General features: G+C 45.1%; 1 protein-coding gene across 5 annotated transcripts in view; it reads right to left on the bottom strand.

Moving 5' to 3' along the window:
- Positions 1-27,047, bottom strand: part of SMARCAL1 (SWI/SNF related, matrix associated, actin dependent regulator of chromatin, subfamily a like 1) — a 57,147-nt gene that overhangs the window by 1,751 nt on the left and 28,349 nt on the right. For 4 of the 5 annotated variants that reach the window (XM_034655152.1, XM_011233824.3, XM_011233834.3 and 1 more), the window contains 7 exons: positions 24,983-25,123; positions 20,452-20,670; positions 14,430-14,500; positions 10,724-10,826; positions 4,324-4,506; positions 3,155-3,255; positions 2,162-2,258 (listed from right to left, as the gene is read on the bottom strand). In XM_034655152.1, coding sequence (XP_034511043.1) covers positions 2,162-2,258; positions 3,155-3,255; positions 4,324-4,506; positions 10,724-10,826; positions 14,430-14,500; positions 20,452-20,670; positions 24,983-25,123 — 915 coding nt within the window. The remainder of the gene's footprint in view (positions 1-2,161; positions 2,259-3,154; positions 3,256-4,323; positions 4,507-10,723; positions 10,827-14,429; positions 14,501-20,451; positions 20,671-24,982; positions 25,124-27,047) is intronic. The other variant, XM_034655153.1, reaches the window with a different exon arrangement.

The following is a 27,047-nucleotide window of genomic DNA, read 5'->3' as shown; positions in this document are numbered from 1 at the left end:
GGTTAAGCATCTGCCTTCGGCTCAGGGCGTGATCCCGGCGTTCTGGGATCGAGCCCCATGTCAGGCTCCTCTGCTAAGATCCTGCTTCTTTCTCTCCCACTCCCCCTGCTGTGTTCCCTCTCTCGCTGGCTGTCTCTATCTCTGTCGAATAAATAAATAAAAAATCTTTAAAAAAATAAAAATAAAAGGCCCACCAGCTGCCTCTGTGCATTGACGGCCACCGTGCAGTGTTAAAATCATGCCCAGCGGTTACAACCACAGCACACGATGGGCTCGCTATCACCCCTTTGCTGATCTCTCCCAAGTATGAATTCCCAACCCTGACCATCTTTCAATCCCGGTGTACTTTCAACATCTCCCCTGACATCTCAGTTCTATTAAACTAAAGCTGTTTAAAACCAAAGCCATCTCTCCTCTCAATCCTATCTCCTCAAACCAGCAATTCTCTCCAAAGCCTAGTTCTGATGGTCTACCGACATTCTCCTCGTCTCCCTGGCTTGTGATCACCAGGGCATCCTGAGTGCCTGTCTCACACATCAAACCGGCAGCAAGTTTGCCTCTCCCATCTGTTTCCTCTGCAATGTTCCATAGACACATTCTTTTCCTGGGCCACAGCACTCGGTACCTGCACCGATTTGCGGTGGCTCACCTGTGCTTCCCCCTGCAGGCCTCTCCCTGTTCCAATCCCCGGCAGAGACCTGATTTCTGCCCTCGGCTGTCCTTTAAGAGGATTTTCTCTTCACATCCTGGAGTGTGTCTACCTCATCAATGCTGAAGTAGCTTCCCTGGCTTTTCAGCCCCTTTATAATCAGGTCTCACCCCAGCTGGTCTCTATTTCCTCACTGCTCCTTAATAGAAGCCCCCCCCTCCCGCCGCTGCCCCTGCCAGCACCGCCTGGTGATGGGAGACCCTTAAAACCTGACCGCGGCAGCAGCCATATGAGAACTCCAGATTACCCAGTGTACCTGCACCCAACATTCCCTCGCCATTCAGGATCCCAGCCTTCCTGACGAGGAGTGATATTAAAGGTCATTAAGGTCAGCCTTCCGTGATCCACACGTCCTCCTCTAGAAATATCCTCACCAGCCTCTGTCTGAACAACTGCAAGGTTAAGGAAATGCTGCCCCACAAGGCAGCCTGTTCCAAGTAAAATCACTATTAACCTGCATTTGATTATGGTGGTGGCAATGCTGTGCTCTAGCTGGGAGCAGGCCTGATTAACGGAAGCGAGGTCCAAGATCCGATTAGTATCTCACTTCCCCTCTGGGGAGGCAGCCTGTCTTAGCGACACATAACTGCTTTTGCTTTAATCTCCTCCGAGGAGGCAACATTTTCTTTTTCTAGTAGTGGATGACATTTTCAGCCCCATTTTAGATATAATTATTAATAAAAATAAGTATTGATAAGCGGCATTTATATTATCTTGTACTTTAGGCCAGAAATTCTTAACTAATTCAGAGTGAGGGTAAAGGCAGTATAAATAAATGAGTTCTAAATAAACTCATTATTGAGTCTGAGAAGGTTGAGAATCCTTTAAAAATAAGGCTCCTTCTTTTCAAAGGGCATATAATAACCAAGGCTCTGTGAAAATATTTATCATTCAACTGAATTAGAGAGTTCTTTTAAAAAGCTTTAAAATACAGTTGTTTCAAAATTAGGTTATTAACTGCTAACATCTATGAGGATAATTTATACGCTACATTAAAAAATATAATCTCTGGTGGTGCCTGGCTCAGCCGGAGGGGCATGCAACTCTTGCTCTGGGCGTCATGAGTTCAAGCCCCACGTTGGGTGTAGAGATTACTTAAGAACTTAGAAAGAATAAAAATATGATCTCTGAGTCTTATCTATCTCAATAATTATATTTGGAAGGAAGCCTTTAGTTGCTATCTCAGCGTAAATGAAAGCTCAAATCCTCAGACTCTCTAGTCTTCCTGTCACTCGAAGATTTTGCCAATTTCACTCAGACTCTGATTCTGGGGAAGTTCCATGAAGAGAAGACACTTCGGTTTCCAGACGAGCTACTGTAAAGCCACCTTTCTGCATGAGGCTGGGTGAAATCCACAGGAGTGAGCCCCACCTTCTCTCTCTGGACCCAAGGGCTGAGCAGACAACTTAACTCCCCCCGCCCCAGTGGCAAGAAGCCATTTGCTGGTGTTACCTTGTAGAAGTAATTAGTAGCTTCTGTCATTTCTGAAAAATTGGTCTCAGAAAGTCCGGCCTCACCCAGAACTTTAATCTTCTCTTGAATTAGGGGCCTGTTGGGGAGAAACGAGCTGCGGTGAATACAAGCTGCGCAGACCCAGTGGGCTGGTGAAAGGGGTTCACCCTCCTGTGTTCACAGGACCGAGGCACGCTCTTCCACTTCTTTGCAGCTCTCAAGGCGCCAAGACCCAACCTCAAATATTTGCCTCCTCTCAGTTGTAAACCAATTTAGGGTTCGAGTCAATCAGGTTCCAAATTCTTTCTACTGGAAGATGGAGAGGAAATAAATGTCTCATTACAACAAAATTCTGAACCTGGTGCTGTTATGAGCTGCCCAGTGAAGGAACCCACAAATCCAAAGATGTGGGAGTAGGGACAACCTACACGTTATGGCAAAGGTAAGACCCCTTCGTCATAACGCTGGAAACAGACAAGTAGTGGAAACTAATGAGATAATCAAGAAACTTAGTATCAGGATGGGATACATGGGATTTGGAAGGAGCACGTGGGGATTTTTTTGCTTAGGTACCAGACATGAACCCCGGGGTTGAACTGTACTTACAGCACTGTAAGACAGCCTTACTGTACCAATACATGCCCTAAAGGGGCAGAGGGGGACACCACCGTCTCTCAGTGTGCCTTCACGGCCGGGACGGAGCGTCTTACGAGCAAACCTGCACCCACACTTCATCACGATCAGCTCCCCCCTCCCTTGTCTCAGGCCACTGGGAAAAGAGCCACATCCCCTTAGTCCTCATGCACCCAGCAAGCCATGAGTGAATGGTGTGAAGGAGGACCAACATGTTCGTGGTGGAAGTGGGAGGGCATGACTCCTGGGTCTTCTGCGTGGGTCCCTGAAGACACTGGCAAGAGCAGAAGCGGTTAGGGAGCAAAGGAAATACATCCCTGGCGTCAACCCTTGCTCACCCTCCCCCGTGGCCAGCCATACCAGAGGTAGTCGTCAGCTGTGCCTCTCGCCACGAGGTAGTGGATGCTCACGGAGCTCGCCTGTCCGATTCGGTGCACCCGGTCCTCAGCCTGGAGCAGCACCTGTGAGGTCCAGGGATCAGGATGTATGCAGGCCAAGGCCTGAAGCATGCAGCCCCCTGCCCCTGAGCCCACCACACCCTCCCTCCTTAAAGGACTTCACTCCATGACCCAAGTCAGCAGGCTGAGAGCCTGTACCTTCAAGCAAGCTGCCATCTAACACAAGAGAGAACCAAACCAAACCAGAGTTCTGGGGGAGCTAGAATCTGCAGCCAGCCAGCGGTGGGCACAGCACTAGGTGCCGGGAGGAATGAACAGCACACGCTGACTCTGCTAGGAGGCTGAAGGGGCAAATGGAGGAAGCCCGGTGCACCTCCATTCTTCTCACTGTGAGAGAAACCAGGACCTTCTCAATAAACATATCGCAGCCAAGGGAGAGGCCATGTATGATTAGGGGTCGGTTGGCTCTTTAATATGGTGGTAAGCCCTATAATGAATAACAAAGCCCAAGAGCATTGTTTCTATTATATATGTCTTCAGCCTCGAAGTCCACCCATCACGAAGCAGTGCCCTGTGTGGCCAATGCCACATACCTGCTGTCACAGCTCTCCGCTCATGACATAAGGCCAGTGGAACACCCACAGCACTTGCCTGCTGTGGCCACATGGGCTAAGCAGCTCGCAGTGATGGCTAATACGGGGGGCACAGACTGGAAGGCCAGAGGCCTGGGCTACGGCTGCTGTGGCCACAGGCTCCCCTTCGGGGACAGCTGTGCACCTTAGCTATCTGTGCCCCCATTTCCTCACAGAGGGATGACTCCTAAGATTCCTCCTGGCCTTCTAAAACGTCAGTATTCCCTTCGGTAAGACGGCGTCGATAATCCGACTACTTAGGAGACTGTTGTGAAGCTCTAGGAACAAGTCAATAGATGTGCGAGTCTCCGCTTCTCTTAAGACTGATCCGTGGGAAGTTTAAACATGTTTCTGCGGCCTAACAGAAATGGATGGAAGAAGACAAAACTGGTGCTAGGGAACAGCTCCCGGGACCCTGTCTGCCCAGACTGACACTCGCTCCTTCCGTCCCCTCAGCCACGCACAGGCCTGGGGAATTCAAGGCTCCCGTGTCCCTTACCCCAGGGTTCCAGAACAGCTCGGCAAACACCACCAGGTCAGCCGAGGAGAAGGTGAGGCCCATGTTGGCCGCAGTGATGGACAGCACGGCCACGGCATGCTTCTCGAACAGCTGGAACTGCTGGCACAGGTCCTCTCGGTCTGCGGAGGACGTGGAGCCGTCGATGCGGATGTGTGGCACATGCTGCAGGGACAAAAGGGGAAGGGAGGAGGGCTGCACGAGGCCTGGGGCTTGGCGGCTGGGCTCCGAGGACGGAGCTGCGCTGCTGTTCTGGCTCAGACCCACCCGAGTGGCCAGTCTTCACTTGACGCTGCTTTCAGAGCTGCTTGTCTTTTCATTTCAAATTGAAATTTGTGTTGAGAGAATTGTAGATCCCCATTAGTTGAAGCAAAAATACAGATTCCTCGCACATTTGGCCTCGTTTCTCCCAGAAGTAATATTTTGTTAAACTATATCACACCCAGGATATTGACTTGCATACAAGGTGCTGATCTTATTCAAAGGTCCTGTTGTATTTAAACTCGTGTGTGTGTATCCTACACAATGTCATCACCCATGTGGGTTTTCACAAATCTGCCTTCACAGTCAAGACACTGAACAGTTAAGGGGCACCTGGTGGGCTCAGTTGGTAGAGCACACAACTCCTGCTCTCGGGGTTGTGAGATCAAGCCCCACGTTGGGCATCAAGCTCACTTAAAAAAAGAAAAGAAAAATAAAAGAAGAGACACCAAACAGTTCTAACACCACAAGGATCCTTCTGTGGCCCTTTCACAACCACACCCACCTCCCTCCCACTCCCTGCCTCACTCCCAAGTCTCTTTCACTTCAAGAATGTTGTATCAGTGGGGTCATGTGGTGGGCAACATTTCACTTGGCACCATTCCCTGGAGATCTAGCCAGGGCTTTGCGTGCGGTGGTAGCTCCTTCCTTTCTTACTGCTGAGTAGTGTTCGGTGGTATGCGTGTACCACAGTGTGGCCTTCACCTCTGGAAGGACATGTGGGCCGGCTCCAGTTCGGGGCTACTACAAATCAAGCTGCCATGAACATCTGGATAGCAGTTTCCACGTAAACACAAGTTTTCACTCCTCTGAGATCAATGCCCAGGAGTCGACTGCTGGGCCGCGTGCTCCCTGCATGTCCAGTTGAGTTTTATCTTCTTTTAAGGGGCATTTACCCATTTTTTTCTAATGATAAAGACAAACATTACAAAGGAAATACAAATAGCAGGACTGTTACTGATCTATTTTTTTAAAAGATTTTCTTTATTTATTTGATGAAAAGAAAGAGCACAAGCAGGGGGAGTGTCAGGCAGAGGGAGAGGGAGAAGCAGGCTCCCGCTGAACAGGGAGCCCAACTTGGCGCTCAATCCCAGGACCCCGGGATCACGACCTGAGCTGAAGGGAGACGCACCAACTGAGCCACCCAGGCACCCCTATTACTGATCTATTTTTGCCAGGCGCTCTCCTCTTAATGTGTATGATAATCTTTTTTTCTTTTTTTAAAGATTTTATTTATTTATTTGACAGAGATAGAGACAGCCAGCGAGAGAGGGAACACAAGCAGGGAGAGCGGGAGAGGAAGAAGCAGGCTCACAGGGGAAGAGCCTGATGTGGGGCTCGATCCTACAATGCCGGGATCACACCCTGAGCCGAAGGCAGACGCCCAACCACTGTGCCACCCAGGCACCCCCGTGTATGATAATCTTTTAAACACAAAGTTTTATATCCTGCTTTTCTCCAATAAACATTATATTGTAAATAAACTAAACTATCAAAATCTTCTAAAACATGATTATTAATGTCTGTATAATATTTTGTTATGTGGTAATAGTATAATTTATCCATTTGTGTATTTCTTCATATTTGGGAGATTCTTTTTGTTTTTTAAAAATTTATTTATTTGAAAGACAGAGAGAGAGAGAATATGAGTGGGGGGAGGGGCAGAGGGAGTGAATCTCAAGTAGACTCCCTGCTGAGCATGGAGCCTGACTCGGGGCTCGATCTCACAACCCTGAGATCATGACCTGAGCTGAAACCATGAGTCAGACACTTAACTGACTGAGCCACCCAGACGCCCCTGGGGGATTCTTCATTTTCACTAAAAAAAGATGGGATGGTGAACATCGACCAACAGGTGAATGGATAAAAATCATGGTATACACATACAACAGAATATTACTCAGCAATAAGAAGGAATGAACTGATGATATGTGCAATAATAGACATGAATCTCAAAATATGTTGAGAGAAATCAAATTTAAAAAAAAGAGTACACACTGAATCATTCCACATTTATATAAAGCCCTGAAAATGCAAATCAGTTTAGAGTGACAAAGCAGATCTGCTTGGCCTGGAGGTGGGAGGGCAGGGAGAAACAGGAGGGATTACAAAGGGCACAAGGAAACTCCTGGGGCCAACAGACACATTCACTATGGGCTTGAACTCTCAAATCTGAGATCAAGATCTGAGCTGAGATCAAGAGTCAGATGCATAACCACCCAGATGCCCCTTCGTTGTCTTGATTCTTACCAAACTGGACGCTCTAGGTGCAATTTATTGCATGGCAATTATACCTCTATAAAGCTATTAGAATAAAAAAAGTTTTAAAGGACAGGTTAAAATAAACCTGTTCATGGTTCTTTGCCCACATTTGGTTATTTCCTTAGACTACACTACTAAAAATCAAAGTAATTTGGCAAAAGGGAGAGACTTAAGGATCCCGATATTATCGCCAAATTGCTATCCAATAAGTAATGTATGAGCATGTCCAGCTCACTGTGCTGTTATCAATAGTGAGGGCTGCACATTTTTAAAACCTCTGCTGAGGTGATAGGTTAATTTTCATTTATCTGATTTTTTAAATGGAGTTGATTTTTTTCATATCTCAGGTTCTTAAAGGTCCCGTGACCTCCACGAAGTTAAGAACCATGGATCTACATTGTTTTATGGCTAAACAGACTCTAATTTAACAGTATACCTACTGACAAACATTTAGGTTTCTAATTATTCGATATTATAAATAATAACATCCCTAATCTTATACATTAATCTTTGGTCTCATTTTTTCCTTAGGATAAATTCCTGGAAGAGGAGCTTGGAAAAATTTGAGTGTGCTTTAAGTTACTGGCAAATTGCCCTCCGAAAAGGTACCAAATGTACAAAAAAACCCCATGGTCTAGCCACTGTGTATATGTGTGACAGAACAGATCCATAGTTTTAGGAAATTTAAATCAATTTTTTTCCTTCGTGATTTCTTTCATTGTTTTTATGGTTAGAAAGTCATTCCCCATCCAGTGATCAGCTATACATTCATCTATGGTTTCTTCCAATGCTTTATGGTTTTAATGAGCTCTGATTTGTCTGAAATTTAATAAATAGCGAAGTCGAGTTTCATTTAAGTGTTCCACCCAATTACTTAGCCAATTGCCCGAACTTTATTTGTTGAATAAATTAAGCCTAGGTTTTGATGACTCCTTGATTATACATTTTTTTTTCTACTACAGGGCTATTCATCTAAAGAGTTATTAATACTAAAGAGAGGTATACATTCTATTCCACCCAACTCATCATCAGTTCTTGGACCAGTATGGCTGAGTTTTGTAATAGATTTTAATATCTGGAGGCACAAGTCTATCAACATTGTTCTTCTTTTTCAAAGTTGTCTTAGATATCTCTCCTGCTTATTTTTTGAGACTCCTTTAGCATAATAATATAAAGCTCCCTTAAACTACTCAACTGGAATTTTTTATTCGAATTGAGTTAAACCTATGAATTCATTTGGGAAGGACCAGTATTTTTACAGTGTTTGCACTGGAGCATGGCCCAACTCTCTCCAGTTCTTCATTGGTGAGGTTACCCTTCTTGGTGAGGTTACCATTAGGTACTTTATATGCTTTTTTTTTTTTTTTTAAGATTTTTATTTATTTATTCGACAGAGATAGAAACAGCCAGCAAGAGAGGGAACACAAGCAGGGGGAGAGGGAGAGGAAGAAACAGGCTCACAGCGGAGGAGCCTGATGTGGGGCTCGATCCCATAACGCTGGGATCACGCCCTGAGCCGAAGGCAGACGCTTAACCGCTGTGCCACCCAGGCGCCCCGGTACTTTATATGCTTTTATTGCTCTGAATATGATCGTTTTCCCATAGTATTTACTAATTAGTTATAGCTGGTGCATAAAAATGGCAATTTATTTTAGTATATTTATTTGGAATCTAGGCACCCTACTAAACTCTTATGTATTCTGATAGTTTTCCAATTAATTTTGTCTTGAGTCTCTTTAATATAGTGACAGTTCTGATTTTTCCTTTCCAGGGATTATAGCTTTTAATTCCACTGGCTTGCTTCCTGCATCACATCATATACAAAATTCAAGCCCAGGTGGATTTATGAACCACCTCTAAAATTTTCAGGAAAAAAAAAAATCACAGGAGAAAATCTTTATGACCCTAAGAAGGGAAAGATTTCTTAAATCATTCATAAAAATTAAAAACCATATAGGAAAAACTAATAAACTTGCAATGTATTTCAGTTATAACAATTAAAGTAAAATGAAACACTCTGCTCAATAAAAATTCAACAAAATGAAAAGAGAAAACTTTAACTGATAAATATCCGGAATTTATAAAGAGTATTTCCAAATCAGTAAGAAAATGACAAACCATCTAACAGAAAAACAGGCAGAATATTTACATAAGACAGCCTGAAATCACCAATAAGCATATAAAAGGACACAAATGTTAGTGGTAGTCAGGGAAATGCAAATTAAAATAAGAATGAACTGAGATTTCATTTCACTGGATTGGCAAAAGTAAAAAGTCTGATAATACTAAGTGTCAGCATGAAGAACAGTAGGAATTTCCAAATGCTGCTGGTGCGATTATAAATGTGAATTACCACCCTGGGGAGAAATCAGACGATACCCAGTAGAGTTGAAGACAAGCCTATCCAAAGGTTATGCAAGATCATGCCTGGACAAGCCCATGTACATAGACATGCATGTCCGTGTGTGCGTGTACACACATGTGTATGAAAGTATTCATATGATAGCAAAAACTGTAAATAAAATTCCGTGCCCCTCACCAGAAGAATGGATAAACTGTGCTACAGTCACCCAATGAGATACAATTCTGCAGTTATGGTGAATGAGCTTTAGTTATAATACAACATAGAAAAATCTCAAAAATAACATTGAGCGAAAAGGCAAATTTCAGGATACTCACACTATGCTGCCATTTATGTATGTTATAAAATACATACAAGAGGAGACTGCATATTAAGAATACATACTTTTGGAATAAAGTATGACAACATGGAGGGAAGGACTGGGGACAGTGGTTACATCCAGGGAGGAGGATGGAGAATGAATCAGAGGGCTGCTGAGGGGCCTAAGTATGTTATTACTTAAAATACACACTTTGAAATAAATATAGCAAAACATTTAATTTGTTAAATCTGGGTGGGGGACACACAAGTGCCTGCTATATGTTTCTCTGTACTCCTCTCCCTGTTTGAAACATTACAAGGGCGCCTGGGGGGCTCAGTCAGTTGAGCTACTAGTTCTTGATTTTGGCTTGGGTCATGACCTCAGGGTCATGGGATCGAACCCTGTCTCGGCCTCCACGCTCAGATTCTCTCTCTCTTCCTCTGCCCCTCCCCCACTGCTTGCACAGTCTCTCTCTAAAAAAAAAGAAAGAAAGAAACATTACATAAAATGTAATAAAGATGAAGGAAGTAAAAAAAGCAATTTATGGCCCTAACTTAACCAAAAATGAAAAGGGAGGTGAAAATACAATGTGTTTAGCTGTTCTGATTTAATTCTACATGCAGAAGCTGGTGAAGATTGGGCAGCATTTCCATGTGAAATGTTACAACTTCACAAGTTTTGTTTCTTAATTTGATGTGTTTAGTTTCAATGAACATCCTTGGAAATCTTTCTGGATATCTTTCATTCAATGTAATAGGGCCACACACTGTACTGAAATCTGCACGTTGCCATGGATGATTTAGTAAAGCCACTTTGACGGTAGTAAGGAAGAACAAGAGGAAGAGAGGAGGGTATTCATATAAATACTTGTTTCCCCACAAGAGAATTTCTGCTCCCTCCTTTCCTGACAATCTTGTAATTATTTACACAGAGTCATGAAGGATCCACAGCTCCCAGTGGGTCCTTGTTCTTAAAGCAAGGCTCCAGGAGCAGTTGTAGGGAGCAGGAAAGAAGTTAAAGGACACTGCTGGGAAGTATTTTGACCAAGAAGAAATCTTTGGAAAATCTTCAGCGATGTTTCTGGAAACATCATCTCACTTCTTTGGTTCAGATCTGCCCTCAACCTGCTCAGAACAACTCGGCAGCCGACACACAAACAACAGAAGCATCCTGTGTTGAATTCGAAGGGAGCTTACCTTTCTCTCAAGCTCTCTTGTAATTGCACTCAGGACTACCTTATGGTGTGCGAACACTAGAAACTTCTCTCTTCCACTTTCCAGGAGGTCCAGGATATATTCACTGCATTTGACAATGAGAGCACAATGAGAGCACAATAAATTCAACATATACTTATCTAGTTGAAATTATTCCACTGCATCTTTAGCAGACACCTTCGAGGTGTCTCCCCTTTCCCTCCCTTTCTCTGAGAACTGACCTCTTGCCCTACCCCTCAGGCCAAGTCACCTGAGTAGAAGCAAAATTAGGAGCTGTGGGGAAGCCACCTTCTGCCACGTGCAGAAAGAGTTCTTACATGCTTTTAAGTCGTCCCCCATACGCAAATAAATGAAAGTATCACTACATTTTATGTGTCTCTGATATGTTACTGAAACTTTCTTACTATCTGGGATCACAGAAGATAATTAACAGTTTTCACTTTTGCTGCTACTATCATTGTAATGTGTTTTCTTTTTTTTTTTTTTTTAAAGATTTTTTATTTATTTATTCGACAGAGATAGAGACAGCCAGCGAGAGAGGGAACACAAGCAGGGGGAGTGGGAGAGGAAGAAGCAGGCTCATAGCGGAAGAGCCTGATGTGGGGCTCGATCCCATAACGCCGGGATCACGCCCTGAGCCGAAGGCAGACGGTACCACTGTGCCACCCAGGCGCCCCTGTAATGTGTTTTCAATAGAAATTGAAATGTTGTCTAAGATCTGAAAATGCCTAGGCAGGGGATTACAGGATTCTTGACAGTAATCAAATTTCTGGAAGTGTAATATTGAAACATAAGTAATAGTACTGGAGAGATGGTCAGGGAAAGCTCCCCAGTTCCCTCACACAGTAGATGGCAAGCTACATGGCCAACAACTAAATCAGTGGTAAGGGAATTTTTTTCTGAGGCAAAGGAAGATGGAGTGAAGAACCTTATTTCCTTGCTCTTTATTCTCCCCTTGATTTACTTCTCTCCTCCACCACTGTTTTTTTCTTGACTTTCCACCCCCATCTTTAGCTGTGGCCCCGAGGAAGGCAGCTAATGCCAGGAGCTGTAGGGGGGTGGGGGTCACCCAGTCAGCAGGCTCTTACGGCTTCCCTGCGATTAATGCCCTGAAGGGGGTTCACAATCCCAGGACAGGTCACTGTTCCCACATAGGCAATGGAAAGGTGAGCCTCCTTGGACACAAACAGCAGGTCCAGGATATATTCACTGCATTTGACAAAAAGGACTCACTCGGCCTGAGGCCATCCTCACATGTGGGTATGTCTGGACACAGAACAGACACTGCCCTCCTTGGAGAAGGACAAATCTCAAAGGTTTCCTGTCACGCAGGTGGTGACCTGTCCTCTAAGCAACTAAGAATTATTTTCAAGCAACACTACGGCCAACCAGGGAATGGATTTGAGTTCAATTTGTGAATAGTTGGTACTAATGGAATCTACTTTAATTAGTTTGAGACATAAAATTTGCCATGATATAAGCAAGAAAGTTTATTGCTACAGCATCAAAAAGTCACGAGGCCATAAAATCAAGTTGGACAGCTCATTAACAACTATAGGTCCCAGTTTTCCTAGTTCCTCTCTCTCTCTACATCTCAGACGCGGTTTTTTATTTCTATCCTTCTCAAGCCCCTAAGTTACCAGGCTGGAAATGTCTGCCTACCACAATACCACTGGCTTTTCTATCAAAAGATGCCCATTAAAATGAAAACAAACGAACAGCAGCAAAAAGAGGAAGAAAAACAATTAGCAGAGGAAATTGCGGTTTTAAGATTTATAATCTAATATCCACTTACTAGTTGTGTGACTCTGAGGCCCAGAAATATACATGGGATTTACTCCATTTCTGCATTTTAAAAATGGGGCCAGTTTGACTTACTTGACTGATCACACAAAGAGGCTGTAAGTGTGAAATGAGTTAGCAGATGTCGAAACTGGTTGGAAATTAGAAAGCACTAGACAATTTATCACAGAATTCTGAAAAAGTATGTGTAAGGTATATTACAGATGGAATGTTTGCACACTCCCCCCCATCAAATCCTGTTGAAATAATAACCCCCAAGGTGAGGTTAATGTGAGATGGGACCTTTGTGAAGGGATAAGGTCACAGAGGCAGGGCCCTCATGAATGAAATCAACATCCTTATAAGAGACTCCCCCCCCCCCCCCCCCCCCCCCCACCCGCCCCGCCAAGAGCATCCTCACCCCTTCTGACACTGGAGGACACAGGGAGAAGACGACTATCTACAAGCCAGGAAGAGGGCCCTCACCAGACACTACATCTGCAGCTGCCTCCATCTTGGACTTCTCAGCCTCTAGAAGCCTGAGAAAAAAATTCCTGTTGTTCAAGCCACCCAATCTATGGTATTTTTGTTACAGCAGCCAAACGCTCTAAAACAAGGTAGTTCCAAAGTTTATTTCAGAGGTGCAGGAATGGCCAAATTTAAAATTTCTAAGAGAAATGGGTGGTTCTGGGCCCAGCACTCAACAGACCCTGAATTTTGTAGGTCACAAACAGAGAGAGCAAGGAAAAAGGATCACACCCTTGCCATTTGTTACTCAGCAGCTCATGAGAAATGGGTTGGAGGGGGTGATTCTGATGAGTTTCTGAGAGAGAAGTTTCCAGGTTGTAAAACCACATCTGGAGTTCGTTAGTCTCCTAACAGTCTCATAAATGAAAAGGGCAGTGCCCTGAGGGCGAAGGAGAGCTGGCCAAAATTCAGCAGTCTTTTGGGGGGACAGATCTTAGATTTGAATCATGTGGTGAACTCACTCTCTTACTGCATTTAGGGGTGCAGAGGGAGAGGCCGGAGAGGCTGGGGGATCTGGAGGCTGAGTGAGAGGGTGGGGTAGGCTGTGTGTGTCTCAATTTATCCACAGAGCTTGGTCCCCACAGCCAAGCTGGCACCGCTCAACCCACGCTAAATTCATTTTCATTGTAATTAAATCACTTGGACCATTATCCTGCCAGAGTCTCACATGAATGTTAAACAATAAAAAATCAGGCAAATGCACGTCATGAGAATTGCCTCAAGTTTCTACCACAGTGAATATTTGAACATGAGTGGGTTTTTCCTTTCTTTAAGAAAGGCAGACAATTTTTCAAGTCAGTGAATACATTTAAGAATAGGAATTATGACTTCAGCCTTAGTTTAGAAGGCGGAAGGAAAACTTAAGTGTGACAATGGCCAACTTGCCCATATCTTTTGAACAAACTTTGACAGTTGCCTTTTTATGTAGGTAAATAATGGCGGAGACTTCACGTCTTTGGAGACTGCCTGAGGCTCCCCGTAAGGCAGCCTTCCTGGTCTTCCATGAAACCCCTCACTTGTGTCTACAGGCAAGTGCCCACAGGTTTCCTACTAAGGGGAAAAGCTCATTGTAGGGCTTGGTCAACCCCACCCTCCTTGTAAGTGGCAGCAGCTCTAGCTTATTGGTCAAGACAGGAGCTCTCGAGCACCCCAAACTCTACTGGGCACTGCTCCCGTGACAGGCCTGCTTACGCCCTGTGGGTGATGAGGCTACGCTGCCCTGAACTTTGTACCGAAGGCAGCTATAATTCCAGGCTCTCATCATTTCTTGCAGAGCAGTAAAACCATGCTGGCGGATTAAGGTAATAGGTGTTTCTTTTTAAAGATGAGAGGGAGACAGAGAGTGGGAGAGAGACGTAGACACTTGGTGGCCACTTACATGACAGATGGGATTTTAGCTTCAGCTGTTCTGTTGAAGAAGAGAAGGAGGGCTTCTTTCTGCTGCCGTTTCTGTGAAGAGAGAAGTCTAGGATTGAAAGTCTGCCATTCTGCGAACCCTGGGATGAGCTGATGAGCTTGTAATTATCACTGCTCTGAGCTTTACAAATCCTAACACCTGTTATCGGGGCTGGGAGACCCTGACTCATCCACTCAATTTAGACAAGCCATGGGAACTGCAGGGACTCCAGCCTGTCATCGGAGACATGGCCTTATAGGTACCCTGTCATCTCCCAGGAACTGTTGTGAACAGCCAGTGAGACCAGGAACAGGAGAACCCTCGGGAAAGGCGTTTCGGCCACGGATCCACCATCCACACAGGCTCACATGATTGGCTGAAACGCAGCCCTCGTTAAGCTACGTGAACCACTTCCTACAGCCTGCTGACAACTTACACACGATATTGGCCCAAGGTGCTTTTTACCTCCCTTTTTCCTTCTGCCACACTGCGCCCATACCCAACTGACAAAGCTTGCTTCTGTCCAAGACTTACTGAATCAATTCCAACTGACCCCAACGAGTCTATTCTAGTATTATCTCAAAACCATTATTCACGTGTGTTTTGGCCTGCCTCCCACATAAGGTCATTGACCTCCCAGGAGAAGAAATCATGTTTTCTTTATAGTTGGCATCTAAATAAATACTAATCAAGAATGCTAGCACAGGAGAGGCACAAATAGTTTCACAATATTATAGGATAACATTTACCATCACTCTGGGTCCCTAGAGATGACAGACACTCTTAACCATCACTGCTATGGTGGTCCTCTCCTTCCACTAGCAAGCGAGGATTACAGATGCCCCTACTTCTCTGGGCCCAGGCCCCATGAGGCCAGTGACTGACATGATAGCTTCTTTACGTAACAAAGAAGTGAGCCCACAGTAATAACATCCATGGCCCTGAACTCGTTAATAACTCAGGAAAGTGGCCACAGCCAGGCTGTACCTTAAACAACGACACCACAGATGGTGGGACAAGCTGCCTGGTCCAAACAGCTTCCCGCCTCCCAACCATGTCTTTCCTCAAGGACTTAACGAGAAAGAAGGAAGATGCCAGAACCACAGGAAGCCGGGGGGGGGGGCAATGACAGGCTTGTGGGGCCATGTCACTGTTGTGGCCGTGGTGGCCACCATCCCTCCTGCCTTGTGACAGAGGTCCAACTGAACAAACTTCCTGAGAACTCCTGTTGGAGATGCAACTCCATGACAGTGTGCCTTAAACTCTCTCAGCTACAGACCCAGCGTAGACTCTGATGGAGCTCTGGGCACACACACACCTTTTTCCTTCTGGACAAAGAGCTCACAGACATCCTGAGGTCCATTCATGTCCCCTCAAAGGGTCCCTTGCAGCAGACCAGCCAGGCCCTCTAACATAATGCAGTCTCTGGTAGGATACACCGAAGGGACAGAGCCAGGCTTCCAGGCACTGACCTCACCCACAGTGGGCATGCCTCAAGCAGAGGGCACCCCAGTCGTCCTGTCTTCACACTGACTCCCGTGCCCTTTGGGAACCACCACTGCTCCTGTCAGGTCCTTCCCTCCCACCCACACTTGCTCACTCCACACCTGCTAAGCAGAGAGGGAGAGGGCAGAACAAACAGATGGGCAAGTGGCAGAAAGCACATGAGAAACCTCACCTGTTTGAGATTTGCCACTGAGCGCTGATGAGATGTGGGGAGCAAACCCCTTTATCACACTCGGTTGTGGGGTCGGTCCAGGGGGCACCCGCTGGGATGTCTTCCAAGTGAACCCAGACCCGTGTTGCAGTGACTCATTCCTTCATACCTACCCTCACCATACAGTCCACCTTCCCGAATTCCTATGTAAGCTGCTTTCTCAGTGTCTGGCTACTTAGAATACGGAGCTGAAATGACCCAAAAGTCCAACTCAAAATTACTAACAAAATTCTAATGTGGCCATGGGAAAAAACATATATTGTGCTTTAAAAAGACATTTAACAACACAGAGAAGTGTTCAGGATGTGGTTTTGTAACCTCTTTTTTCCTCCCCACCTGATAGATGTTTATAGGGTACCAATTCTGCTTTTAAAAATATGTTACTTATTGTATACATAAATTATATCTATATCTATATATAAGTGTATATATAAATAATGCATATTTAAAGCAAAATATACATACATTTTATAGAAAAACTACCCAAATGATATATGCCAAAATTATATGATATAAAAGATGGGTGACTCTTGCTTATAGTATAGTAGTAAGAAACACTTGATTGATGTTACTTTAAAGTACTTTTCTTTATCTTTCAGATTTTATGCAATAGACAGCTATTTTAATATAGGAAAGATCAATAGTTTTATCTTAAAAAAAAAAAACCCAAAAAAACCAAACCTCCCTAAAACTGAGTAGACACAATACTAGCGGATTAATGATCTCACTTCTTTTGCCAGCCATGGGCCAGGAAATTTTAAATAACTTGCGTTCTTTGTTCCTAGGCTTTTACTAAATTAGATCCACTGGGTTTTGAATTTATTTTTCCTGTTGGAATTTGAATGTATTGTCAAACGGCAGAAGGGTGAACTGATATTGTCACCAGGAAGTCTGTGTGGACTTGTTCTATTTTTCTGTTCCTGGTCTTGCTGATCAAAAAATTACTATAGACAAAAGAGGATTAGAGTCAGCTTTTCTTAGCCTGTGAAGAGATATCTATTATTTCAGCTGAAAATAAGAAAGAGCTTTCGTTGTACATTATATTTTACAAATGGGCCGCTTCGCCTTGGCTTCTGTGATTTAAAGCTTTTTTAAAAATGTCTTCCTCCAGATGGAAAGGTGTGAGGGAACAAAGAACCGTTCCTTGATGGGGCAGCAGGCCTTTGCTGGAACCATGGTAATGCACAACACCACAGGGAAACTTGCGGCTACAAAGTAACTTAAAAGTGGGAGGGGCAACTTTTTATAGATTCACAAGCCTTCCTTACTTGCCTAAAACCATAAAACCACCATCCCCCATTTTAACTTTTTCAACTCAGGATTTCATAGGGTTTGGAAGGGATGCCAAGGGCCACCTGGCCCAGCTCCCGGCTGACCCTGGCTCCCCTTCCTGAACGAAGGGAGGCTGTTGCCTCCGATCAGATCCACAGTTGACAGCTGTACCACGCCAGTAGCTTTGGAGTAAGAAAGGTTCTGGTGGTCTAAAGAGCAAATCCTCAATTCATTTTCTACTTGGATGTTCCATCACAGAAATGAATTTACATTAAAGAACACAAAAGGGAACCACTTTATCAAGGATTTATCTTGTCATCAGAAAGAACCTAGTATCCGACTTCAGGGTCATTCTGCAGGTGATTTGAAACTCTCATCAATTTCTCTCTTTTAGGAACAAACTCCCAATTTTCCTAAGACTCCAGGGAAACATAGCAACTCCCAAGCCCTGGACTGAGAAGAGCTCTGGGCTCTTTCTCTGCTGGATTCTTGAATTTCACTGCAATCGAGGTTTTTCATAATCTGCACAACAATGTTACGACTCTGGGGTGAAGAAGAAGAGAGAACAATCACCCAACAGGAGGAACTCAGAGTAACTGACACTGTCCTTAGGGACCTTTCCAGCACCAGGCCTAGGAGGCACATCATGGCTCCCTTTTCTAGGTTAAGAAAATATCAAAATATCCCAAAGAATTTAGGGGATTTACACAGCTACTGGAACTTAAAAAATACCCAACATTCCTGATTTCCATGGTTTAACCTAGTAAATTTCTTTTTTTTTTTTTTAAAGATTCTATTTATTTATTTGACAAAGAGAAAGAGAGCACAAGCAAGGGGAGCAGCAGAGGGAGAGGGAGAAGCAGGCTCCCTGCTGAGCAGAGAGCCCAACGCGGGGCTCGAGCCCAGGACCCTGAGATCATGACCTGAGCTGAAGGCAGACGCCCAACGAACTGAGCCACCCAGGAGCCCCTAACCTAGTAAATTTCACATTATTGCCTGTAAACTCAGAAATCAAACCTCCAGGTTGCATCTGACATCATCTTTAGAAAAAGACCCCTAACCTGAATCAAGGAACTGCATAAACTGGCAAAAAACTTCAAAAATGCTTTCAAACCTTGCTGCACTAAGAAAAAATTCCCATACTTCTTTTGGGGCATATTGCACAATTTAGAGCTGCCTCTTGGCCACTCGATGTGCTGCTCCTCCTCAATTCAAATGTCCACTGACTGCTTTTTCTGTTGTCTACATTGGCTGGTCTCTGCCTGGTTTCGGAGGGGGACCAGGCACAGGTGAGGGGGTTCTCTGAGGAAGTCCACAAAATACTGATAGCCTTACTTCCACCACAAACACAAGGAACTAAAATATAGAATACTTATAAACATTCAGATCTTTGCACCTAAAAATATCCCACTATCTGAATTTTCCCCACTAATATATTTGCTATACTTGTTCATTGATTTTCTTGATGGCAGAGTTCACTCATGGGCAACAGTTAGTAGACATTAAAGATTTAAGAGAATTATAAGAAAAAGCTTAAAACTAAGAAGAAGAATCTCCATTCAGGGGTGACTGCATGGCTCAGTCAGTTGAGCAGCTGACTCTTGATTTCGGCTCAGGTCCTGATCTGAGTCATGAGATCAAGCCCCATGTTGGGCTCTGTGCTCAGCAGAGAGACTGTTTGGGATTCTCGTTCTCGTTCTCCCTCTGTCCCTCCACCCAGCCCTTGTTCTCTCTCTCTAATAAATAAATAAATCTAAAAAAAAAATAAAAAAAGAATTTCCAGCCATTGAATTTTTATCTCTAGAAATCAGATAAAGATCACCAACGGTGATTCTAGCCACAGAATACCTGCTTCTGCTTGTGTTCCACTGAAATACAGTTTGAGAACCACTGGTCTGTACATCCACATCGGCGTTGGGGAACTTTGTTGGAAAATCCCACAGCAAAGAGATCATGCCCGCTCAGTTCCTCCAGACTACCCAGATTATTAGATGTAATAGAGCATAAATTAAATACAGCCTGACAACTTACCAGTGCACTCTTGTTTTTTAAAAGTTACCCATTGTCTTGCTCATAACGTGGTAAAATAACATAAAAACCCCATGCATTCTGTCTCTTGTCATTCTTATTTATTTTGTGCTCCCCCAGAAGGCTTGGATCTCATCTTGATCTAAGTTTCCTTATATAGGGTAATAACAAGCCCAGGTTACGCTTTATGATAATGTCAAAAAATGTCAATGACTGTTATTTTCTTGGCAATGAAAACTGCAAGGTTTTTTCCCAAAAGGACAGAAATGGAGCTGGTGTAAATTACTTTACCGCACTTAGCACAGTGTGACACTAAAGACAGATATGAAAGTGTTTTGAAAAGATAAAACCACCATAGTGTTAAGACCTTAAAATACAGAGGTAACAGGCTTGGTTACAGCCTCAGCTCTGCCATGGAGCAGCCATAAGACTTTGAGTAAATCACATTCTCTGTGGGCCTTAGTTTCCCTTTCCATAAAATGGGGATGCCAGCTTCTTGCAAACCATAAACGACTGTAATAAGGATTAAGAGCTAAGAGGGTTTTAAAACCTTACTTTTGTTATATAAATGTTGATTTGCTATTTTGACTAAAAGAGGATGAATACACCTAGAACTAATTTCTAACTGTTAATAGACTGAGTAACAGTTACAAGACTTTAAGACATTCTCAAAATACACTAAACACAAATTCCAATTCTCTTTGAGGGATTCAAAATACACATCACCATTCTACAACTGCCATGGGGTTTATTTTTATGACCATCCGTCAACAGTAATCTACACGTGTGTAAAACCGCAAATTAGGAAGAGATTTTGGGAGCAGACTAGATAGGCTGAGAGATGACATGGGCTCACTGTCCTTGCCCAGGGGCGTGGGAAGAGGTCCTGGAACAGCAAGCTAAGAGAACTCTGGGTAAACCCCTGCAGACCCCCTCCTGGAAAGGACACATCGACTTCAAAATCCCCATCTCAAGCCCCACACTCACAGTGTTGTTCATGGTGGTCATTTCCTTGGCCGCAGCAGCCAAGGCGGCTCTGGCCTTGGTGCTGATCCGGGCAGGGGCAATGACTACCATCTTGCGCTGCTTGGGTGGGAGCTGGGCAAGGACATCGCACTTGAGGCGTCGCAGCATGACTGCCTCCTCCAGCAGCAGCTTCAGCTCACCGAGGTTGGAGGAGCCCGAATAATCCCATCCCCAGGGCTGCTGTGGAGGGAGAACCAAGACACACAGCCAGTTAGGTTCTCCCAGGTCCAAGTTAACCGGGCTGTGACCTCAACCGGCTCACAAACTTCTCTTGCTGTGGCTTTGTTCAGACAACTTCAAGTGGCTCTAAAGGACGAATGAAACCTCACATAACACAGATGGGAATGAGGAAGGAAAAGAGAAAAAGAAAGTCAGGAATAAAGTGTGCTAAAAACATCTATCTTGGTGTTCTACATGCTGAACTTTTCTAGCAGCAAATGCAAGATGCTGAGAGATCTGGTGTCCATTACATTTAAAAACAAACAAGACGCTTAGCTTGTCAGAGTAGTCCTGTATTCTAAATAAAGAAATCGTCTTCCCTTGGGTTTATCCTAGAGTCCACTGCACAACGTAACAAATCACGTTTTCAGTAATATCTTCATTCGATGAGATGTATTGAGATTTAAGAAGCTGTTGTGCCTCTGGAGGAGATAATGCTAAGTGAAATAAGTCAAGCAGAGAAAGACAATTATCATATGATTTCTCTCATCTATGGAACATAAGAACTAGGATGATCAGTAGGGGAAGAAAGGGATAAAGAAGGGGGGGTAATCAGAAGGGGGAATGAAACATGAGAGACTATGGACTATGAGAAACAAACTGAGGGACTCAGAGGGGAGGGGGGTGGGGGAATGGGATAGACTGGTGATGGGTAGTAAGGAGGGCACGTATTGCATGGTGCACTGGGTGTTATACGCAACTAATGAATCATCAAACTTTACATCGGAAACCGGGGATGTACTGTATGGTGGCTAACATAATATAATAAAAAAATCATAAAAAAAAAAAAGAAGCTGTTGTGCCTGGAGTAAAGGCTATCCCAGCATATCCAAGTGCAGTGAGATGAATGCGGTGTGTTGCTGCTGTTGGTGGGGACTGAAGGAAGGAACCAAGAGCACAGGCTTTTGCCAGTCTGGCTGAGACCAGAGGTGGGTTTTAGGGTACCCAGGCAGTTCTTCATAAAAATGGTTTCTTCACTTAGTAGCTCATGGGAGGCAATGAGCAAGAATATCTATTCCCTGTCACATAGCTAGAGAAGATGTTAAAATGAAAACCGTATCTTGCACTAACAATCTTACTCAAAATAGAACAGATCTACAGTCCTCTAGAACATGAGGGAACCAAGGTGTCTGCTGCCTCATGTTTCCAGCTGCTTGTCTCCCTTCCTGTCTCAACCTCCCCTGGACCATAAACCACCTTAGGTAGAAGCTAGGCTTGTTCATTTTCGAGGGCCAGTAGACCTGGTCTCTAATTGCGAAGACACGGCGGGTTCCTTTGCTACATACAGAATAGGAAGAGATGGTCAAAGCCGGAGAAGTAAAATGATCAAAAACTGCTTCTTCTTTAAAAAAAGATACTCTGAAATCAACCGGAAGTTCTCAGCAAATGCCTTCATGCAATGGGGTCGAAAATGAGTTCAGCCAGGGGCATTCTCTTCAGTGGCTTCTCTCAATGCAAGAAGCTGGTCATTGGGTGGGGGGGAAGCAGCCCTGCCCTATGGGCTGCATTAAATAAATCCTGCTGGGAACAAGTGGATACCATAATTAATTTGGACAGCATGCTCCTATGTCAGCTTTTAATCTTGTAGGTTAAAACCCAATAATACCAAAGATTTAAAATTTGGAATATTCATAATCCAACAAGCTTGTATTGAAAATTTACCATGTAGCAGGCATTGGGCTAGGTGGAAGGGGGAGGAAGGCAGTACGTATGTTTGTTTTCTTGGTTGTTAGTGGTGGTGGGGCGGGGGGGACACAGTGAGAAGGAGAGGAAGGATAAATTTAATAAGGATGGCATGAAGACTGGGGAGATGATGGACAGAGCCTGGGGACACAGGAAGGGACAGTCTGGGGGTAAAGGCAACGAATTCTGTCTTCAGCTCCTACCATCACGAGCTAAATATTATACCATGAGCCCAGATACTCGAGGAAGAGAAGATCCTTTTCAGAAAGTGGGTCATTTGCAAACAGGAACGAGGTACAAATCACTCTTGAAGAGTTTCAAGGGACAACGACAACCATGTGGAATCTCATCTGGATTGATCCGTGGGGAAATGCGCTACGGATTTTGGGTTTTAAACAAGTGTATGGCTTTAAATACATCTAATAACAGAAATTTCCTGCCTCGATAAGCAGCCCAAAATGGTTTGCAATTAACTTTGCAAAGCACTACAATTTACATTATAAGTACTTTGTTTGATGTAAGTGGATATTTTTAAAGTACTTGAAAAGTTTTTTGAAAAAAGTATTTAAAAAATAAGGCAGACAATCTTATTGACATCACAAACTTGCATAGCAAGGCTTTTTCCTCAAGACGGCATGCGTCATGGGTAAGCAACAGCCATTTCTCCCAAGTGTCAGCATCTTTGATGCAAATAGCAGCTCGGGAAGGTTGTCACTTGATCACAAAACAGGAATCCTGAAGGCCTGAACTGATGGGGTCTTAGAGTTGGGCTGGAGCCTCTGCAGCGGGGGCGCCCCCCGCAAGAAAGAAGTCAGGCAGAGCTTGGATTGAGGCGTCGAGGTTGACGAAGTTACAGCAGAACAACTGGGGAAAAGGAGACGTGATCTACCCTTGATAGAGGGGCCGGAGTCTGCCGTTCTAATTCAGGGCCACGTGGACCCCTGTGGGAACGGAGTTTGGGAGTTCCTGAAGTCTGACCTTGCGAGATGAAAGTCTGCCGCTGAAGGATAAATTCACTGCTCTGGCCACTTTCAAAAATAAAGACGAGAAAGGAAAACTAGTGACTCCTCCCTCTGGTTTTCTGATTGTGGAAGTTCCGGAGCCTGGGTCAGAGACAGCTATCAGGGCACACGAAGAAGATGCCAGCCAGTCCCACCCACATCCCACCTGTTCGTGTCCTCGAGGTCGCCCACTGGAACTTGTGCTTGTACCTCCCGCCCCACGGCCAACCCAGAGCCTGGCACCCCAGTGCCTGGCACCCCAGCGAACAGACGAGCTGTATCCCACTGGCGGGCCTGGAGAGCGTGCAGAAGGCACTAGGGGCCAAGAAGGAGGAGTCCCTTCCCGAAGAGAAAGCGGCCCAATGCCAGAAGAAAACAGCTCAGCTGAGTAAGGGAAAAAAATGAGCACCTCAGCAAACAAGGAGCCGATTCTCTGTGTCATCCTTTCTCAATTTTTGGGGAAGAACACTGGAAATGTGCACAGGCTTTGGCCAACCCAGTTATGGCTGCCTGACACTGAGAGGCACCCCCAGCTCAGGAAGCGTGCTGAGTCCGCTACCAACACGCTGCTGCTGACGGGGAGGGAGGCACGGCCGTGGACGAGGAGAGAGAGGAAATGGTGGAGACTCGGTGAGGAGCCTTCTCTACCGAGGAGGACAGTGTCCCATGCTCAGCTGGCTCGATCAGACTGATGAACGCTGTTGGATTCAATGGCCCATCAGGAGGAAGGCAGGATCGGTGAATAATGTCATTTAAACATTGAAAAAATGTCGATTTTCTGGCTTACAAAAGTAATCCGTTTTGGTGTACATTATCTTCCAATAATAAATGAAAGAGAGATGGGGGGGAGAGGAAGAGGGGTTAGGGAGGGGAGAGAGAGGGAGAAAGTGGGAAGGAATGAATGAATGATGGGGAAAATTTCGCATCCTGCTTTTTTCCCCACTCTTGTTATTTCCCCAAGTCATTAAATACATACTTTTTTCAGTTAAAAGAAATGAAATCAAGGGTTTGATTGCAATGGCATTCTCGGTTACAAGCTCCGTCTGCCATTCTTGGAGACTGAAGCCCCGCAGACTGGAGCCCCAGAGGCGCATGCCCCGTTGGCACTGTGTTCCCACAGAGCATCTGTAGCTCAGAGGCTTCTGGCCTATCGAGCAGGCACAATTCACTGCAATGAGTTGCTCTTTTGGCTGATGAGGGGCCACCAAGGCAGCTCCAGATCACACTCCCCACTCTACCTGTTTGGAGGCCTTGTGTTGTTTTTTCTGTGCAGAAGATACGGGCCCCAGCCACACTCCTAGCTTGCCTCCGTGCCCTTCTCAGAGCTCTGGGTACCTATGCATCACCCCCGGTCCCCTCACTGGGAAACACTACCCTAGAACCACAAGCATTAAAACCAGGAGAGACTGTTCTTATTCCCGAGGACACCTGAAGGTCAGAGTTTGGGGCAAAGATGAAAATCTGGGTCTGGCTCCCTGGCCAGTGTACTTCTGATCATACCATGGCCAAAGAGAAGGAAAAAAAGGTAAGTATCAGAACTGGGGAGAGGGATGGGGCATTGGGGGGTGGGGGGAGGAGAGAATAAATACCCGCTTGGCATCACAGTAGCGAAGTCCAAACGCATGAAACTGAGGGAAGAAAGTTGGCCTGACCCCGATGATCTGGGTGTAGAGCTCTGAGGGCCGGGACATGGCTGGCGTGCCGGACAGCAGGATCACCCTCTTCGCAACCTGGAAGACAAACAGCCAAAGTGCTGAGAGCACACAGAGGAGCACCTAGGGACTATCCCAAATGGCCCACTGGGATTGGAGGTGGATGCCCCAGGAAGAGCAAAATTCCCTGGAATGCAGCAAGAGCACCTCTCCCTTCCTGGGCACCCTGACTGCTGGCAGTTCTCCAGTTTAGTCCCCTGAGAACCCAGGAAGATCTAGATTCCAACGACACCACAGGCTGGCCTCACTCCAGATCCCAGTGTGGCCCATACCTGGGAACTCTAAGCAAAGGTACTGTGGCCAGAGAGAGAGGAGCACACACGTTCCAAGAGCTTCATGGTGTGACCTACGTAAGCAGTGGGATGCCACTTCCTAGGCTGCCTTTGTCACAAGTCTGTACACCAGGACTCGGCACATGATACTGAATTCCACCTTCTCTGCCTCCCTCACTAGACTACGAGCATCTTGAGATCAGGGCTGGGTTCACCTTTATCTTCTGGAGCACAGAGCCTGGCACAAAGTAAGCAACCGACCAAAGTTTGCTGTATGCTGAGAAATACTCAGCTAACCAGTGTCCCCGGGAAGATGGAATAAACTCAAAGAATCCAGCATGGGAAGAGGAAGTGGAAGGGGGGAGAGAGCAACAGGTCTGACCTGCTTCCAGATGGGATCTGACATCTGAGTTGAACTTCCAGTCAGATAATGACACCGAGGACCAGCCCTTTCTCACTGCCATGAGGAAGAGCCAGTGGTGGCCGTGCATAAGCCTCTACCTGATTTTCTTCGTAGGATGAAAGGCTGTCGCTAACTCAGCTGCACAATACTCTGAGCCTGGAGCTCCCTGACTTAGCTCATTTTGCAGTTAATAAGGACTTTAAAAAGTGGGACCCAGATCCATGTACCCTAAACTCAGCTCGGGTCTGCAGCAGCCTGCTCAGCAGTGGGGAAGACAGAAATAAATGGTTGACTCCAATGATGAACTCCAGGTTCCTCGCCAGCCTGACCCCAACCTGAGCCAAGGAGATCAGACTGAAATATCCCACCTCTTCCTAAGATGGGCAAGAGGATGAAAATAAAGGAGACACTCCCCACTGTATTGGGACGTGGAACGGCCAAAAATTCCTGGAGTTAAAATCCATTTCAGCCCTGAGAAGGAAGCCTACCAGGGAGCTCAGTTGTCTAGAAACACCTTGTTAACCACTGTAACCTTGAGTTAATGAGGGGAGCGTAAGGCAATGGCATGCAGTAAATCACCTGGGGGAGGAAATTAGGTTTTCAAATGGATATGCTGCCTCATAAAAATAAATAAATAAAGGTGCAACAGAGGGAAGAAAAATGATTCTTTATAAATATACAATATATACAACTCTCGAGATGCACTTTTGCCCTCTCAGTGACTGCCAGTACCTAATTCCATTATGACAGGAGAGCTATGAATTTCTTCAGCTACAATTTTCCACAGTTCAATTACCCAGGCTTCTAATTTCCTGCACGGTTTAATGCAGACTCATTAAAATAACAATGAGCTTCTTGAATGACGTCTGTAGCATCGCTTGCCTTGGCCCAAGACCATTTCAATGAAACGGGGAAAATGAGAAGTCTTATCAATAAGAGAAAATCGGCCTACCATCATAAACCGATTCCCCGTGTCGCTGCTGCTGCCTGGGGATGGAGCCTGGGCAGAGACAGCTCACAGATCAGGTGACGGAAAATAACTCTCGGGTTCTCGGTTGGGTATTTACAGGACAGAGTTAATTCTGAGCGCGTTCTCCCATACACTGCCCAGACTAGGGGTGATGAGACCATTGAAAATGGATGTTTGTAGGCGTTTAAAAAGCAGAGGTAGCATTATGGAAAAAGAAAAAGGCCAGCTTTGAAAAGAAACCAGAACAGCGTTTTATCTATTCTGGAATGATTTAGCCTGCTCCCTACTCAGCCCCAA

This window comes from Ailuropoda melanoleuca, chromosome 2 (assembly GCF_002007445.2).
Source record: "Ailuropoda melanoleuca isolate Jingjing chromosome 2, ASM200744v2, whole genome shotgun sequence".
In the NCBI taxonomy this organism is placed as follows: domain Eukaryota; kingdom Metazoa; phylum Chordata; class Mammalia; order Carnivora; family Ursidae; genus Ailuropoda; species Ailuropoda melanoleuca.
Note: the sequence above shows the minus strand (reverse complement) of the source record. Positions and strands in the feature narration are given on the sequence as shown.